The sequence below is a fragment of the Andrographis paniculata genome, unplaced genomic scaffold (genome assembly GCF_009805555.1).
Source record: "Andrographis paniculata isolate CXL003 unplaced genomic scaffold, ASM980555v1 Contig52END, whole genome shotgun sequence".
Classification (NCBI taxonomy): Eukaryota; Viridiplantae; Streptophyta; class Magnoliopsida; order Lamiales; family Acanthaceae; genus Andrographis; species Andrographis paniculata.
In genome coordinates, this window is record NW_026137587.1 from 6608548 (window position 1) to 6623596 (window position 15049).

The 15049-nt window shown below is 33.6% G+C and overlaps 3 protein-coding genes across 5 annotated transcripts; 2 read left to right on the forward strand and 1 right to left on the reverse strand.

Annotated features, from left to right (window-relative positions):
- The first annotated feature begins 5039 nt into the window (after positions 1-5039).
- Positions 5040-8024, forward strand: LOC127254758 (myb family transcription factor PHL7). Of its 3 annotated transcripts, none has more exons than XM_051280028.1 (7): positions 5040-5316; positions 5743-5965; positions 6572-6648; positions 6747-6789; positions 6936-6993; positions 7102-7171; positions 7335-8024. In XM_051280028.1, exons 2-7 carry the CDS (start codon positions 5836-5838, stop codon positions 7878-7880), a joined length of 924 nt encoding a protein of 307 aa, XP_051135985.1. In that variant the 5' UTR covers positions 5040-5316; positions 5743-5835; the 3' UTR covers positions 7881-8024. The 3 variants fall into 3 exon arrangements, with proteins under 3 accessions (XP_051135985.1, XP_051135986.1, XP_051135984.1); XM_051280029.1 differs by having other exon boundaries at positions 5782-5965; XM_051280027.1 differs by having other exon boundaries at positions 5804-5965.
- Positions 7950-9889, reverse strand: LOC127254760 (uncharacterized protein At3g52155, chloroplastic). Its single transcript, XM_051280030.1, has 5 exons — positions 9664-9889; positions 9298-9397; positions 9028-9207; positions 8823-8940; positions 7950-8624 (listed from the first exon to the last, which is right to left on the reverse strand). Exons 1-5 carry the CDS (start codon positions 9887-9889, stop codon positions 8556-8558), a joined length of 693 nt encoding a protein of 230 aa, XP_051135987.1. The 3' UTR covers positions 7950-8555.
- On the forward strand, positions 9868-14797 carry LOC127254757 (uncharacterized WD repeat-containing protein C2A9.03-like). Its single transcript, XM_051280026.1, has 11 exons — positions 9868-10014; positions 10169-10370; positions 10872-11037; positions 11127-11294; positions 11385-11471; positions 11595-11729; positions 11823-11933; positions 12292-12383; positions 13015-13120; positions 13776-13862; positions 13953-14797. Exons 3-11 carry the CDS (start codon positions 10903-10905, stop codon positions 14364-14366), a joined length of 1335 nt encoding a protein of 444 aa, XP_051135983.1. The 5' UTR covers positions 9868-10014; positions 10169-10370; positions 10872-10902; the 3' UTR covers positions 14367-14797.
- Positions 14798-15049: the final 252 nt, after the last annotated feature.

The window sequence follows — 15049 nt, forward strand, 5'->3', positions numbered from 1 at the left end:
TATGTGATGTGGGGTGTGTTAAAAAAAACTTGATATGTAATGTGGTGTGGGTTTGTTTCGGGAGATTGTTTGAAAGTAGGCTTTGTTCTTTCTATTATTTTTTTCTGCACCATTTTCAAAAATAAATTAATACTATATATGAAATATTCATTATTTTTATATTTACACAATTTCATATACTTTACATAATTTTTATTTTGGCCCAACATCAGGTGTTGAAAAATTTCTTTAGGCACCATGCAGAATACTTGTAAATTAAGTATATGGATTTATATTAATTATATTATTTAATTATATTAGTTAAAGATAATTAAATTTTATGTATTCACCATTCTACTGAATTATGATATGTTAGCATAGAATCCTTGCAATTTTTTTTTTTTTCAACAATTTCACAAAACAAATCCATCCTTAAATTTTTTGATGTGAGATACTCCCTTCTTCCACAAAGGTAAATGTAAATTTTCAAAGCGGACGGAGGGATTATAATATAGAAAAATATAAAATAATGAATGCACATAAGATATTAATTTTTTGGAAAAATGTGAGTAAATAATACTCCCTACATGGAATAATGTTGTTGGTATTTTAAATATTTTTATCATTATAAATCAATAAAATAAAGTATACAATATGAATATCATAATAGAATTTTATATACTAATACAAATAAATAAAAAATTTATTCATTTATTTATTTATAATTAATTTAAAACTAATTTTATTAAAAATAAGAAGTTTTAAATATAGATAAAAAATATTTATTTATTGAGGAGAGAGATAGAAATAAATGGGGTTTTGAGCTGGTCTTACATTTAAGAAGTTAAAAATTTAATTAAATTGATTTATATTTATTAAATATATTTAAGATTAAATTTATTAAAAATAAAAATGGATCATCTTTAATGGGACTGGACAAAAAAGAAAAAAAGACAGTCATCTGTCGGAGGACGAAAGAAGTAGAAAGAACGACCTGGTGGTATTTTGGTTGAAAATATAGATATATACTATAATTTATTTTTATTTAAGTAGTTATTGTTAATGAAGAATACTAAAAAATTTAATAGTTTGCACCTAAACAAAGGCTTCATTTCCAAAGCCATTAATGCTCACTGTACAAGCTGTTAAACGAATTGAGTCGTTCGTAAATTTAGTTCGGTTCGTCTCGATTAAAGCTCGTTCACGAATGTTAACGAGTCGAGTCGAACAATATAAACAAGCTCGTTTGATTAACGAACTAGCCCGAGCTTTGTTCGCAAACGTTCGTTTAAATAATATATTTATTCTAAATATTATATATACATATAAAATTATAATTTATATATAAATAAAACATTAATTTAAAATATATAAATAAAATAATTTTAAATTTTATTTATAATTTATATATAAATTTTAAAAAATAAGATAAACGAGCTCGAACGAGCAAAAATTCTTAACGAGCCGAGCTCGAAAGCTTAACGAACGAACACGAGTCTTGTTCGCGAACATTAATGAACACTTAAAATTTGCATCGGGTCGAGTCGAAGAGTTTAACAGCCCTATCACTATAGGAAATAAATTGGTATTATTTAATCTTCACTTAGCAACAGCCACAGTGTAATACTACTTTTGTGCGAAAATTACAAAGAAAGTATGACTATGGCCGGCCATCGGCAGATGCCTACAATTAGTAGAAGTTATTTTTATTCATTGAATGTATTTTTTTAAAAAATATTGCTATTATTTTAAATCTACTCTGTGTTTCAGATAAAGACAATATTTAGAGATTGGTTATTACAAATTTACAATCTCCAGTGATCATTGAACAATACTTTGTCGTCTTTTTATTATTAAAGACAATACAATGATACGTGGCACAGTGCCATTTTTTTGTTATTACTAATTTTTGCACTTTTCATTTCAGGCATAAAAATCATACAGTCGTATTTATCTTACAATGTAAAAATAAATAATGACTTTAACGTTGAACTCATGAGCGATGTGAAAGGTCACTGAAAAATAATTATTACAACAAAGTCCAGTCTTGCCTAGAAATTCACAAAAAAGAATATTTTTAGAAAATACCGAAAACCAGAAATATTAACCAAACAGACCCCAACTCCGCACGCGAGCGAGAGATTCCGTAGTCGGTGAGGACAGAAGTGCGGAGTTACTATTTTACCCCTCACTTTTGGTTATATATTTCCAGCTACGTTTACTGAGTAGGCTGCAGCTGCAGAGTAGCCTTCATTGATTGGTTTAAAATAGTTTGTCTCGTAGTTTGACTGAGGGTCTATGACACGTGTTCCATAGCCATTGGCTGTCAGAAAACCCGTTTCATTGGAACGTCTTTTCTTCAATCATTACCCGTTTATTTTTCTTAAACCCGCTTTTTCTTTTTTAACACGATTTTTGTTTTTCGTCCGTCTCATCTAATATGGGTCTATTACTGTAGATAGGAAAATTTAAGTAAAATATAATTAATAATTAATTAGAAAGTGTATTAATAAAAATAATTTAATTAAAATTAAAAAAATAAATTTTAAATTTTAAAATATGATTAAAATATATAATTAATTTTTTTTTTTTAAAAATGACAAATTAAGTGAGACGGATAAAATAGAAAATATGGACAAATTATGTAAGATAGAGGAAGTAATTAATTAAGGTTACGAAGTACTCCATTCTTTGTTTTTTTTTATCTGTCTTGTACTCCTGTTTGTTGCCATTAATATATTTTTTGTTTTTGATCAAATTTATTAAATTAAAATACATTTAACAATTACTTTATTGGTTCCTGATAAAGTATTTGTATTATAATATAAAATTTATATAAAATATAATAAATAAATAATTTAATAATTTAATTAAAATTAAAAATTTATAAATTATATAATTTAAAATATATTTAAAATGTATAATCATATTTTAAAAAAATAAAAAATATTTACATAAAGCATATTAAAATAAAAAAAAATGAATATTTTACATGAAATTAACTTGTTAACTTCTTAATATATAACATTATACATTATGTAAGATCTAGTCAAAAAAAATTTATTTCATAAAAATATATATTTTTTTCGACATTTAAAACTCATTTTTTTTATTAAATTAGATTATCTTAATTATAAATAAATAAATATTTTATTTATTTGTATTTTTTAAAATTTTATTTTTTATAAATAAATATTCATATAAATACATACTCTAAATTTATTTTAATCATATATTATTTTTTTTAATAACTGCAACAAAAATATTCATATAAAAAACATAAAATTTGATTTAATAATAGTAACTAATTAAATTTTATTATCTTAATGTAAAAAGTCATTTCAACTATGCCGAAAGGAGTACAACCGAATATCTGTACTGATTGTGCAGAATAGTATGTACTCCATCCATCTCATGTAATATGAGTGTACTACCGTAGACACGAAAATTTAGGTAAAGTATAATTAGTAAATAATTAAAAAATGTATTAGTAAAAATAATTATAGATTAAGATTAAGATAACTAAATAATTTAATTAAGATTAAAAAAATAAAATTTTAAATTTTAAAATATGATTAAAGTGTATAATTTATTTTTAAAAAAAGAAAGGACAAATTATGTGGGACAAATAAAAATATAAAATAGAAACAAATTATGTGGGACGGAGGAGTACTTAGATAGTTCAATAAAAAATAATTTAACATAATAGTCCTTCACTAGGAAAAACTTATACTTCTGCAGTGCTAAAAACAAATGTGTCTTTTTCTATTAATTTTCGTTCCATGATAAATATATTTGTTTTCTTGTATAATTAACTTAACATAATTAATATTTTTATATTTTACAATAATTTATTATATAAATATATTATTTTTATATTAAACAATACTAATAAGGATAAAATATATATTAAGAATAATGTCCAAAAGGTTTTATGAACAAACAAATATTTTATTCACTTAAAAATTATAATTCAACAAACTTATATATTTTTTTTTAATTATAAATAAAATTATCTATAAATTTAGATAAAGAAAAATAAAAATCTGGCATAATGAACAAAATAATAATTTTTTTTAATTGATCACACTGTTGAAATCAATTGTACATTGTGATGGACTTAAATATATCATATGTTGTCCATTGACATAATGTATTTATTTAACATTTTATATACTATTTGGATTTATATTGTTGTTTCTGTATTTAATTTTTTTTTTAAAAAAAATCAAATACAATAGTCACCATGAATTACTTTTTTTTTTTTTTTTACTAATTCAAATATTATTTTACCATTTTTTGTCTGTTTTACTGATATTATTTTTTATTTAAGTAAAAATAATTATACACTAGTATCAAAATATTATTAATTTTTATTTAAATTACAAATATATCATTATATATATAATTAATTTATATATAAAAGTTATAGTGCAAACATATCACATCTTTTTATATTTTTATTAATTAATAAAATATTATTATTATTTAATTTATTACAAAATTTCAAAAAAATCCTTATGGAGTGAAACAAAAGGATAATATAATACTCCTTCGTCCCAGTACAATAGTCATTTTTATAATTTTTGTTCATTTCAAAACAATAGTTTCATTTTCATAAATAATAATATCACTATAAAACTACCATTACTTTTTTATTATTATTACATAATTACCACTATTTTTTACACAAAACTAAAAAAAGTCTTTTACCCATATAATATCAATATTCCTTAAATTCCGTCCTAAATAAAACCAAAATTATAGTTATGAGACGGACCATTTTTGTTTAAAGTCTTTTAAATTTTGACTACAACTTTATTTATATATAATTTTTGTTAAATTATAACAACATTTCAAATAATAAAATAAATAAAGAACTATTTAAAGCGATCAATCTAAAAAAGTTTATTAAAAAAAGAAACAAGCAAATGAGTGTGGGGAGGAGGACAAATATATAGGCGGATAAAAGACTCCTCGCCTATGATATCAGGCGAGACTTTGTGCCCGCGTGCGCACACGCGCCTATATATGGACACATATATATAGATGAGCCGTGAGAAAAAAATAATTTATTCGTCAGAAAGCATTCGGAAATCAAATTTGAACCTGAAGCAAAATTTCCAGAGTTGAGAAGAGCTCATTCGGGGTTAGGTCTCACGATCGATCGATTCATTGAAAGAAATCGGGATCATCGATTAAGACTGCTGTCTCGTTGAATTTGACCGGCCTTGTGACGGTTCTGAGCTGGTTCGGAGGAATTTGACCTCTCCGCGGCTGAAATGGGAGTGGTTGAGGGATTTGGAGGATCCATGCCTTGGAATTCCGCAGATCTGTGTGAGAATTTCGTTTTTCTTTCAGTTACTGTAGCCGTCGTTATAAGTTGAGCTCATTTCTGGATTTTTTAGGCTACTGTTGGTCTCGAGCATTCGGTCAACTCCAGTTTGTTTGATTAGAAAATCCGAAATCTGGTGTGTGAATACCTAATTTATCGTTATCTTCTGTGAGATGAAGTAAGGAAAAAATTGTAGGCTGTTTTTTGTGTGATTTTAATTTTGTAAAATGCTGGTGCTGCTTTGTTATATGTTGTTTTGGTTGTCAGGAGTGGATTGGTTAGTTGAGGAGCAGTGTTATGTTTTTTAATTGAAAAGAGGTTCTGATTTAGGGTTTAACATTTCATCAATTTGTTCGTCTATGGCCTTCCCGAGGATTTTAGGATTCATTGGCTTAGTTTTGACTTAAGTTTTTCTGTTTCTGCTATAGGTTAATGTATGCTTCAAACAAAAACTGTACCTAATTCAGGCTTACTTCACGTAAAATCTAGTTGATCAAAGCCAGGCAGTGGACTGTGGTGCAATGGATCCAACGAGTGGAGGCAACAATGCGAACAACAATCCCAATTTGGCATCTAAACAGCGTCTTCGGTGGACTCACGAACTTCATGAGCGATTTGTCGATGCTGTTGCGCAGCTTGGCGGACCAGATAGTGAGTTATTTTTCATATTTGGTACCTTATAAGATTGTTTAGTAATTAAGTGATGATAAAATACTGGTAGTAGTTTAAAGCTTAAAGAGAAAACAATCATGGCCGCTTGAGTTTGTCTCATACATTTATCATTATTATTGTTATACTATGCATTCTTGTTATCACAATTAATTAATTCAATAATTATTTCACCTAAAAAAGACAATAGGAATAAAACATCTAGAACACTAAAAAGAACTCCCGGTTTTTTCTGAGTAAAAATTGTTTGATCTTGCAATACATATATATAAGTTTGCTTAGGACATCCTGTAGGGACATATAGAAGCTCGAACACTTTGATCTGTCTGAACATAGTTGTTCCACTAACTCAGTTTTGGCTAATGAAGCCTTGTGTCTGAAATTCTTGGACCATATCTGATTCAAGATTGTATTGTCAAATTGTTGAAGATCTGTAGCATATTTGGAAGGATCGAATTTACCATGTTTTGCAGTAAAAATCCTTATGCTGCTAGTCCGTGTTTATACATCTGCATGTTCCATGTGTGTGTGTGCAGCTCCACGTCGAAAAAAAATCAATGAATCTGATACTGCATGACCTTATTTCAGGGGCAACACCTAAAGGTGTTCTTAGAGTTATGGGTGTTCAAGGACTAACAATTTACCATGTTAAAAGCCACTTACAGGTATGTATGCCATGGACCCTTTTTGAATTTGTTGCTATACCATCATTTCACCACACCCCACCCAGTTAATTTACACGTCATTCTGTTGTCGCCGATAGAAATACAGGCTTGCCAAGTACCTTCCGGATTCTTCATCTGATGGTAGGTTTTTGATGATTTTTATTATGCTTTGTACATTGTGCATGGAAGTTGCCTCTTGTGTATATAAATTGGCCATTAAAGATCCTTCGGAGTTGTCTGAGCATCCCTTCCCAATTATTCACACAAATAATATCGACTTGATTCAGGTAAAAAACCCGAGAAAAAAGAATCCGGAGATGCTCTTTCGGGCTTGGATGGTTCGTCGTAAGTGAAATTCCTTAGTGCCCGAAAACTTAACTAGACAACATCTGTTTATATAATAAATCCATGCCTTGATGCATTAAACATTGTCACTCCATTCTCTCATTACAGTGGAATGCAAATAACCGAAGCACTCAAGCTGCAGATGGAGGTTCAAAAGCGCCTGCACGAGCAATTGGAGGTATTCCGGTCTTTTCATTAGGTTATCGTTATACTCGACTACATTTTGCCACTTAATATATCCTAGCGAATATGAGCAACAAAAGTTTGATGGCTGTCGACAAATTGTTGGGCCTTATAATATTGCATGTGAGCCTTACATTGACAAACCATTCCTCTTGCAGGTGCAAAGGCAGCTGCAGTTACGGATAGAAGCGCAAGGAAAGTATTTAAAGAAGATCATCGACGAACAACAGCGCCTTACTGGAGTGCTTTCGGAAGCCCCTGGCTCGGTTGCCCCAGATGCCCCTCGATCAGACTACATACACCCTGAATCCGATGCTAAAACTGATCCAGCAACCCCCGCCCCAACATCCGAACCTCCTTTTCTAGACAAACCCACGAACGAGCATACACAGGCCAAGAGCTATTCTGTGGACGAATCCTTCTCCTCCCACAACGAGCCACAAACCCCCGATTCTGGCTGTCACGCCACATCACCGGTTGAGAGCCTAAATGAGAGACCAGGAAAAAAGCAACGTGGGATCAGTGATACAGAGCTTACCAAACCAGAAATGGTTCTTACCCATTCGATTCTTGAATCAAGCTTGAGCCAACCACCGCACTCGGTTTTCTTCACGAGGGAGCAATTTGATCACCAGTTAGGGGCGGCGGGACTATCTGTTGTCAACGAGAATCAGTTGGAAGGAGTTCCGGGAAGCAACCTGTGATCCACACATTCTGGTAATGTTACCTGAACCTCAGTTCCTTCTCATTAGCCGATTTGTATGCTTGGTTGCTAAAGTCATATCTCTCCGAATGTTATGTCGAAAAATCATTAACTGCAATTTAGATGTCATGAAAACTCGTAGCATTAGAAAATGACATTTCTAGTTGTGCCCGGAGATTTATATTTAATGTCGAATGCTCAGAAATTACCTTGCACTTCTCTCTGTGTCAGTGATGTATGTAGAAGTTACCAATAACATTCTATGTAGTTTACATATTCTGATCATTGCCTGCACATACTATATAACACGGTAGAGTCTAATACAATGCCTGCATTGAACATTAAAGTCCTTTCCAAACTCATAGAACATGCGACTGAAAGTCGCTAACAAAACATAGCTTCAGCGTTACAGCATTATATAAGAACACATGTACATAATACAGGCATATATATATATACATATATCATGTTCGTGAAAACACTCGACTTAAAGTCCTAAGCTTACTAGTTAATGATCACAGATATCATGATCACAGTATGTCACCCATCAAACCTTTTCAATCTGATGCAAAGTTTGTTCTCAACATGAGGGTTATCTACCAAGCTTCCTTCATCTCCTTTGCATATGAGCTCATGGAAACAATAAGAAATGTACCCATGGCTAGTTGGAAACATTCTACAGATCGCTGTCCGGCTTTACAATGCCCTGCAGCTTCCAACCTCCAAATCCTGCTGTAGAAAATGCCTGAAGTTTTCAATATCACGGTGTTAGATTGACTTGATTACGGTATAAATGCCACTTTCTACACCACCAAAACGACGGTGTGTCTATTTCTATGTATTAACATGTAAATCAGCTTGTTCGGATGCAAAATTGTGTAATTTCGCTATTCCATTCACGAGTTTGTGTAATTTAGATTATAGAAAGTAGAAAAAGCAGGACCTCTTTCCATGACCGCCCGGCTGCTTCCAGCAAGGCAGCATTGCAAGTCTTGAGTTCTATGGAGGCACCGGAAAACATGGAGGCTGCCTCCTCCCATCCCCTGTTATGCCCCATACACCTGCATGATTATCTCAACATCAATTACTCGTTAATCGAAACAGATTTGTTCTAATTGCAGCGTGATCTAATTGCAGCAATACTCAACATTATTGTAAGAATTTCATCCCTCGAGTAGTTGCAGATAGCCTGTTGAAGGTGCTCCGCTGTTTGCCCATCCATGGCGGAAACTGAGTAGAAGCTTGAAATGAAATGCACCTCGGCTTCCATGAATCCCCTCACACGTTCCTGCATTATCTTCAATGTCTCTCGCGTTCGCTGAGCGTCACTGCCAAAGTGGAGAGAATAGATATGTAAGATGCTCTGTGGATTCAACTCAATTACTCTCACTTGTATGGATAGAAGAGACGGTTTCCACCTGCATAGTATCAGCTCAGGAATCCAGTTCAACTGCTCTAGTTTCTGTGATAATTTGACAGCATCAGCTCGTCCGGATTTGCTCAGCGGACGATCGTGATCTAAATAACAGAAAACGTTAGAGGTAATCTACCGAGTGCGTTGCGATATGAATTTTTAGCAGCATATCAAAATTGAAGATCGATAATGAGATTCAATCTTCTCTGAACCAATTCTTATTTTATTATCCTCCCTCGCAATTCGAAATTGACGACGAGCATCACTGCCGCTACATTGCTCGCACTCTACTCTCTATGTAATTTCTACGAATAACTGCTCATCCACAATCCTCGTGATTCATTCTTAATTAGAACACGAGAAATAGTACCTCTGAGAGAGCGATCATCCCAGGAGCTCCTTGCGTGGCGGAGCAGCACAAGCCGGCGGGGGACAGACTCTGCCGCGGCGGCCGCCGCGGCTTGGTCCTTGGCGGTTTCGATTGCCACCGAATTCCTGACAGAAACCAATCGTTTTTTCCTTGTTCCAGGTTTCGAGAAGCAGAGAACTTGCGGCGTGACGGTGCTGCCGATCGAATTCAGTGCTGCGGTGCTCATGGTGGCCTGAAAATTTGCAGAAGCTTTGCTCGGAGCGATAACCTCAACGATGAATTAGTTTCACAGTTCGGGAAACCGTAAATGCGATTTCAAGACTCGCGGTTTGCTGCTACCAGCGACTTTAGGTATTTTTTTTATAAATTGTCAAATGGTTAAATATGAAAAAATACATTTCTTTTTTCAAAATTTTTTTCTTATTACATAAATACGGAGTACAAAATATAATTATATATACTTATTAATTAATTTATTTCATTTCCCAATTCTGATGAGAATCAGAATAAAGAAATAACTGCTGCCTCGGAAGACGGAGGCGTACATTTCCTGGTTGAGTTAGAGACAGATCGCCATTGTTGGATTCGATCCAAGGAACGGAGATCTCGCCGAAATCTTAAATCGGAGTCTCGAGGCTCTGATTGGTGTTTTCCTGCTCAACAATCAAACGATTGTTGGTGGTAAGCAAAATCGAAGGGGATTGAAGGTCGGTCATGGAATTTAAGCTCTTTAATCGTTGTGTAAACTGTGGAAATCTTTATTGTGTTGATGATGTGTTGATTTGTGTTTGTGCTTTTTTTGTTGCTTGTTATGTATAGAGAATTTTTGGTGCCTAGGGTTTTGGCCGGTGGAGAATATTTCCGGTGGATTTTATTTTTATTACATATATATGTTGGTTTTTTGTTTTGCCCCTGGGCCCTGACTTGATGGTTTTTAGTTCTCTGTTCATTGACGAATTTTCTCTTGTGGAAATCACTTAGATCTGCGTTAGAATTTTATTTTAGGGAATTTTCTTTTTTACAGCGATGTTCCGCATGCTGATTGCATAATTTTCATTGCTGTAGAACAATCTCCTATGATCGCAATTTTTCAATCTTTGTTTGAAAGGATAGTTAATTGAGCTAACTGGTGTTGGGGCTTAAGTTATAGTAATTGTTTTAGTAACTATATTTTATATGATGGAAATTGTGATACTTTTTTGGTGCAGCTAATAAGTGAGCAAAGTTGAATATCGGTAAATGTCCTACCAAGAGGAAGCTATGGACTACGCACCTGGTGACTATGAGCTGGAGGGAGTGGATGAGGATATGTATTTTGCAGGTAGAATGGGAGACTCGGATTCTGAAGAGTACGAGGATGAATATGATTATTTGGTCAGTTCTATCTGCATCTTTTGCACTCATCCCTTCTTTTTAATACTTATTAGCTATTGAATTGTGGATTAACTTAAGTGTGGAACTAGGACAATAAAATTACGGATACTTATGCTGCTGAGGCACGGAAAGGGAAGGATATCCAAGGAATTCCATGGGACAGGTTGAGCATATCTAGGGAAAAGTATAGGCAAACTAGATTAGAACAATATAAGAATTATGAGAATATTCCTCAATCTGGAGAGAGCTCTGAGAAGGTAATTTTTGAGTCTTAATAACAACACAGTCCCTGTGATTCTGCCTAATGTATGTAATGATTGCCTAACTTTTCCTTGTGATCTTGTTAGGAATGCAAGATAACAAGGAAAGGTGGAATGTATTATGACTTTTGGCAAAACACCAGATCAGTAAAGTCCACCATTCTTCATTTTCAGGTGAGGGGAGATGGCCGTTTTGATGATACTGATGTTGCAAATTATTTTGTTTTAGTGATTTCACATGCCATTTTGTGTTATTTTTGTTGAGGAAGTTTGTTTGAAACTTGTTTTTCATTGTAGTTAAGGAATCTGGTTTGGTCAACATCAAAGCATGATGTTTACCTCATGTCTCATTATTCAATCATCCATTGGTCATCATTGAGTTGCAAGAAAACTGAGGTTCTTAATGTCTCGGGCCATGTTGCTCCAACTGAGGTTCATCTCTTACAACATCTTGTGAATGAGACATTAAGTTAAGCATTCCCCTTTGTAATATGAGTCATTGATGCAGTCTATCGCTTTCTGCAGAAACACCCTGGAAATTTACTAGAAGGATTTACTCAGACGCAAGTAAGCACTCTGGTAGTCCGTGATAATTTGTTAATTGCTGGGGGATTCCAGGGTGAACTAATTTGCAAGGTACTTTTCTGTTTTTCATTGTGCCTTCAGTACATCATTTACCTTCCTGCATCAGATGTGGTATTTCTCCTCCCAAGATGTTCACGGCTGATAATCTTTATGATAACCATGTGTGATGCTTATGATCTTTGGCATGACTAGATCGATTATTTCAATTGTCTTTTGTTAGCTGATATTGGGAGCTAATGAGAAAGGAAATTCCCCATTGCACCTCTCGGAAGCCATATTGTTTCTTTTTGATTGCTCAGTGAAGCATTCCTTGTTTTAAAATGCAGGATCTAGATCGACCTGGTCTTAGCTTATGACAACATATTGTTTCTTTTTGATTGCTCAGTGAAGCATTCCTTGTTTAATGCAGGATCTAGATCGACCTGGTGTTAGCTTTTGTACAAGGACAACATATGATGATAATGCTATTACAAATGCAATTGAGATCTATGATAGTCCAAGGTAAAGCTTATTTTCTGTTTCAGAACTGACTTAGATACCTCTAGCCCTCTTTCATGTATATATGTTGCCAATTTTTAATTACGGAAAATTTTATTTCATCCTTCCATCAACTGGCCAAATATGTTCAGTTAAATATGCATGTAGTGATGTCTCACCTAAACTGAATTTTAGCACTTCCATGAATGATTCAAACTCGGTAACATTACCAATGTTTCACAATCTAAGTAGCCAATATTGAATCAAGAATATTTGGTCAGAGTTGGAAACAAATTTTCATTTAATCTCTTTACTTGAATATATTCCTGACATCAATTTTATTTTTATTTTTCAAAAAAAAAAAAAACAATAAAACTTCACATCATTGTTAGTAATATTTCTAAGATTTTCAATGATTTATCCATATTTGTCACTAACATAGTCTTCTTCAGTCAAACTATGAAAAATGATCATAATAGTTTAGGCATATGGTAAATAAATATATGCGACCATCATTGTTTTTGAAAACAAATGTATTGACACATATAAAAAGCGATTAAACATGTATGGAAGTTCGATGACAGTTTCAAGTGTGCCAAATTGTCAATTTCCATCACATTAGCAAATGACCTGGAACTAATTGCTTCCGTTTCAGTGGTTCTATTCATTTCACAGCATCAAATAATGATTGTGGTGTCCGGGATTTTGACTTGGAGAAATTTCAGCTTGTTAGGCACTTCTCTTACCCCTGGCCTGTAAATGTAAGTACGAATTGTCATAGCTTGCTGATTTCTTGTATTTGCATGTGGTAATAAAGATGAACAAGCAAGCAAAAAATTTATTGGCATTGTTTCTTCTTCTTTTTGTGTTTTGTTGTTTCATTGATAGTTACCAATAAGCTTGACTCTGAAAGTTGACTGACACAGTCTATACTTCACTGTGACCTCCCACATTAAAATTTCCACTATTACTCTTGATAGAAAGAGTTCTAGCAGTGCTTTAGGTCTAATCACAAAATACAGGTGGGAGGAACGGGGAATTTGAAGCAATATAGAATACACGTTGACCTTTCCTTGAAAATTTGAGCTTTTAGAAGTAGTATTCCATTCAACTCTTTCGACAAAATAATCTATCATTATACTGTCAATTTCTAGGTATTCATGTTTTACCATGAAAAATAGTCATTATTTAGTGTTTGGAACCCCTCGTCCACACTTGCAACCACTTGGAACTCTACATGGAAGTGATTTAGTTGCCATTAAACTTGAATCATGGTAGCAACTCAGTGGAAATACCAAGGAACAGGATATCTATAAAAAGTAGTGTACTTGGTAGTATGTTCAGGGTTTTTGTTTATACCATTTTTTGTCGGCTTACCATTCACTTCTGACAATCATCTTCTTGGTTTATTCACAGCATACCTCCCTGAGTCCTGATGGTAAAATCCTTGCTATTGTTGGCGACAATCCTGATGGAATGTTGGTGGATTCACTGACGGGAAAGGTACCCGTTTAAATTTCAAAGTACAGAACATTCTGGGCAATTATTTTTCACCTTTTCTGGGTTAATTCATTGATGAATTTCCGTGTGTAGACTATTGCTCCCCTACATGGTCATATGGATTATTCTTTCGCATCTGCTTGGCATCCAAATGGCCACATGTTTGCCACCGGTAACCAGGACAAAACTTGTCGGGTATGGGATTCTCGGAACCTGTCAAAATCTGTTGCTGTACTGAAGGGCAACCTCGGCGCCATTCGCTCCATTCGCTTCACATCCGATGGGCAGTTCATGGCAATGGCTGAACCAGCCGATTTTGTTCATGTGTACGATGTGAAGAACAGTTATGAGAAGGAGCAAGAGATAGACTTCTTTGGTGAGATATCTGGCATATCTTTCAGTCCCGACACAGACTCCCTCTTCATAGGAGTGTGGGATCGTACCTACGGCAGCCTCCTGCAATACAATCGGTGCAGAAACCACTCTTATCTGGATTCCATCGCATAAACCCCACTCCGTGAGATCTTCTATCTATATACGTACGTATGTACCTACCTAGCGTTGGGGAGAAACACAGGTGACCAAAATCTCTTAGCACAAGTGTGTTCCTAACATGGTTTGCGCTTTTGTCTTTGAATAATGATGCTGAACAGCGACGGATGGATAGTCTGAGACGAGGCATCCATTGATTGTTCCATACCGAGCAATAGAGGCCAAGACAAGACAAGGACATCCCATTGGTTGTCTCGATGCAACGAGGAATCACCCTACTTACCTACCTACCTACCCCTTGTTCTGCATCACCTCAACTTCTTATTGTTCTAGTTTTTTTCTTCGAGAATGTTGTCGATGCTTTGGCTGTGCTTTTGTGCATATGAAGAACTAACTGTGCTTTGTATCATTACTGCTATTATCATTATTATTACTGTTTTCCGATCTATGCCAGTTTCTTGCTAGTAGTGATTAACCTGATCGGTAGGTGAAGTTTCGTATGCATCGGGGACGGGAGAAGTCGTGTGATTATATTATATGCTGTTAGTACTGTTTTGAATTTTATAATTTAATACAGTAATAGTTATGGTAGCCTTATGAACCTACATGCATCTAAGGAATTGTTACTACAGAATAAACTTATAGATCTTCCTATATAAATCCCTCTTATCATTGAATTCTAAAATCCATATTTTAGC

Bases quoted from the DNA above. Each gene is read 5' to 3' on its own strand.
- LOC127254758 (XM_051280027.1), top strand. From the start codon at position 5,262: ATGGGAGTGGTTGAGGGATTTGGAGGATCCATGCCTTGGAATTCCGCA. The intron at 5,317-5,803 runs GTGAGAATTTCG...CGTAAAATCTAG, and splicing joins TTGGAATTCCGCAGATCTGT to TTGATCAAAGCCAGGCAGTG. The intron at 5,966-6,571 runs GTGAGTTATTTT...ACCTTATTTCAG, and splicing joins GCAGCTTGGCGGACCAGATA to GGGCAACACCTAAAGGTGTT.
- LOC127254757 (XM_051280026.1), top strand. From the start codon at position 10,903: ATGTCCTACCAAGAGGAAGCTATGGACTACGCACCTGGTGACTATGAG. The intron at 11,472-11,594 runs GTGAGGGGAGAT...TTTTCATTGTAG, and splicing joins CCACCATTCTTCATTTTCAG to TTAAGGAATCTGGTTTGGTC. The intron at 12,384-13,014 runs GTAAAGCTTATT...CTTCCGTTTCAG, and splicing joins GAGATCTATGATAGTCCAAG to TGGTTCTATTCATTTCACAG.
- LOC127254760 (XM_051280030.1), bottom strand. From the start codon at position 9,889: ATGAGCACCGCAGCACTGAATTCGATCGGCAGCACCGTCACGCCGCAA. The intron at 9,208-9,297 runs GTGGAAACCGTC...CCACTTTGGCAG, and splicing joins CCTGAGCTGATACTATGCAG to TGACGCTCAGCGAACGCGAG. The intron at 8,941-9,027 runs GTTGAGTATTGC...ATAATCATGCAG, and splicing joins GATGAAATTCTTACAATAAT to GTGTATGGGGCATAACAGGG.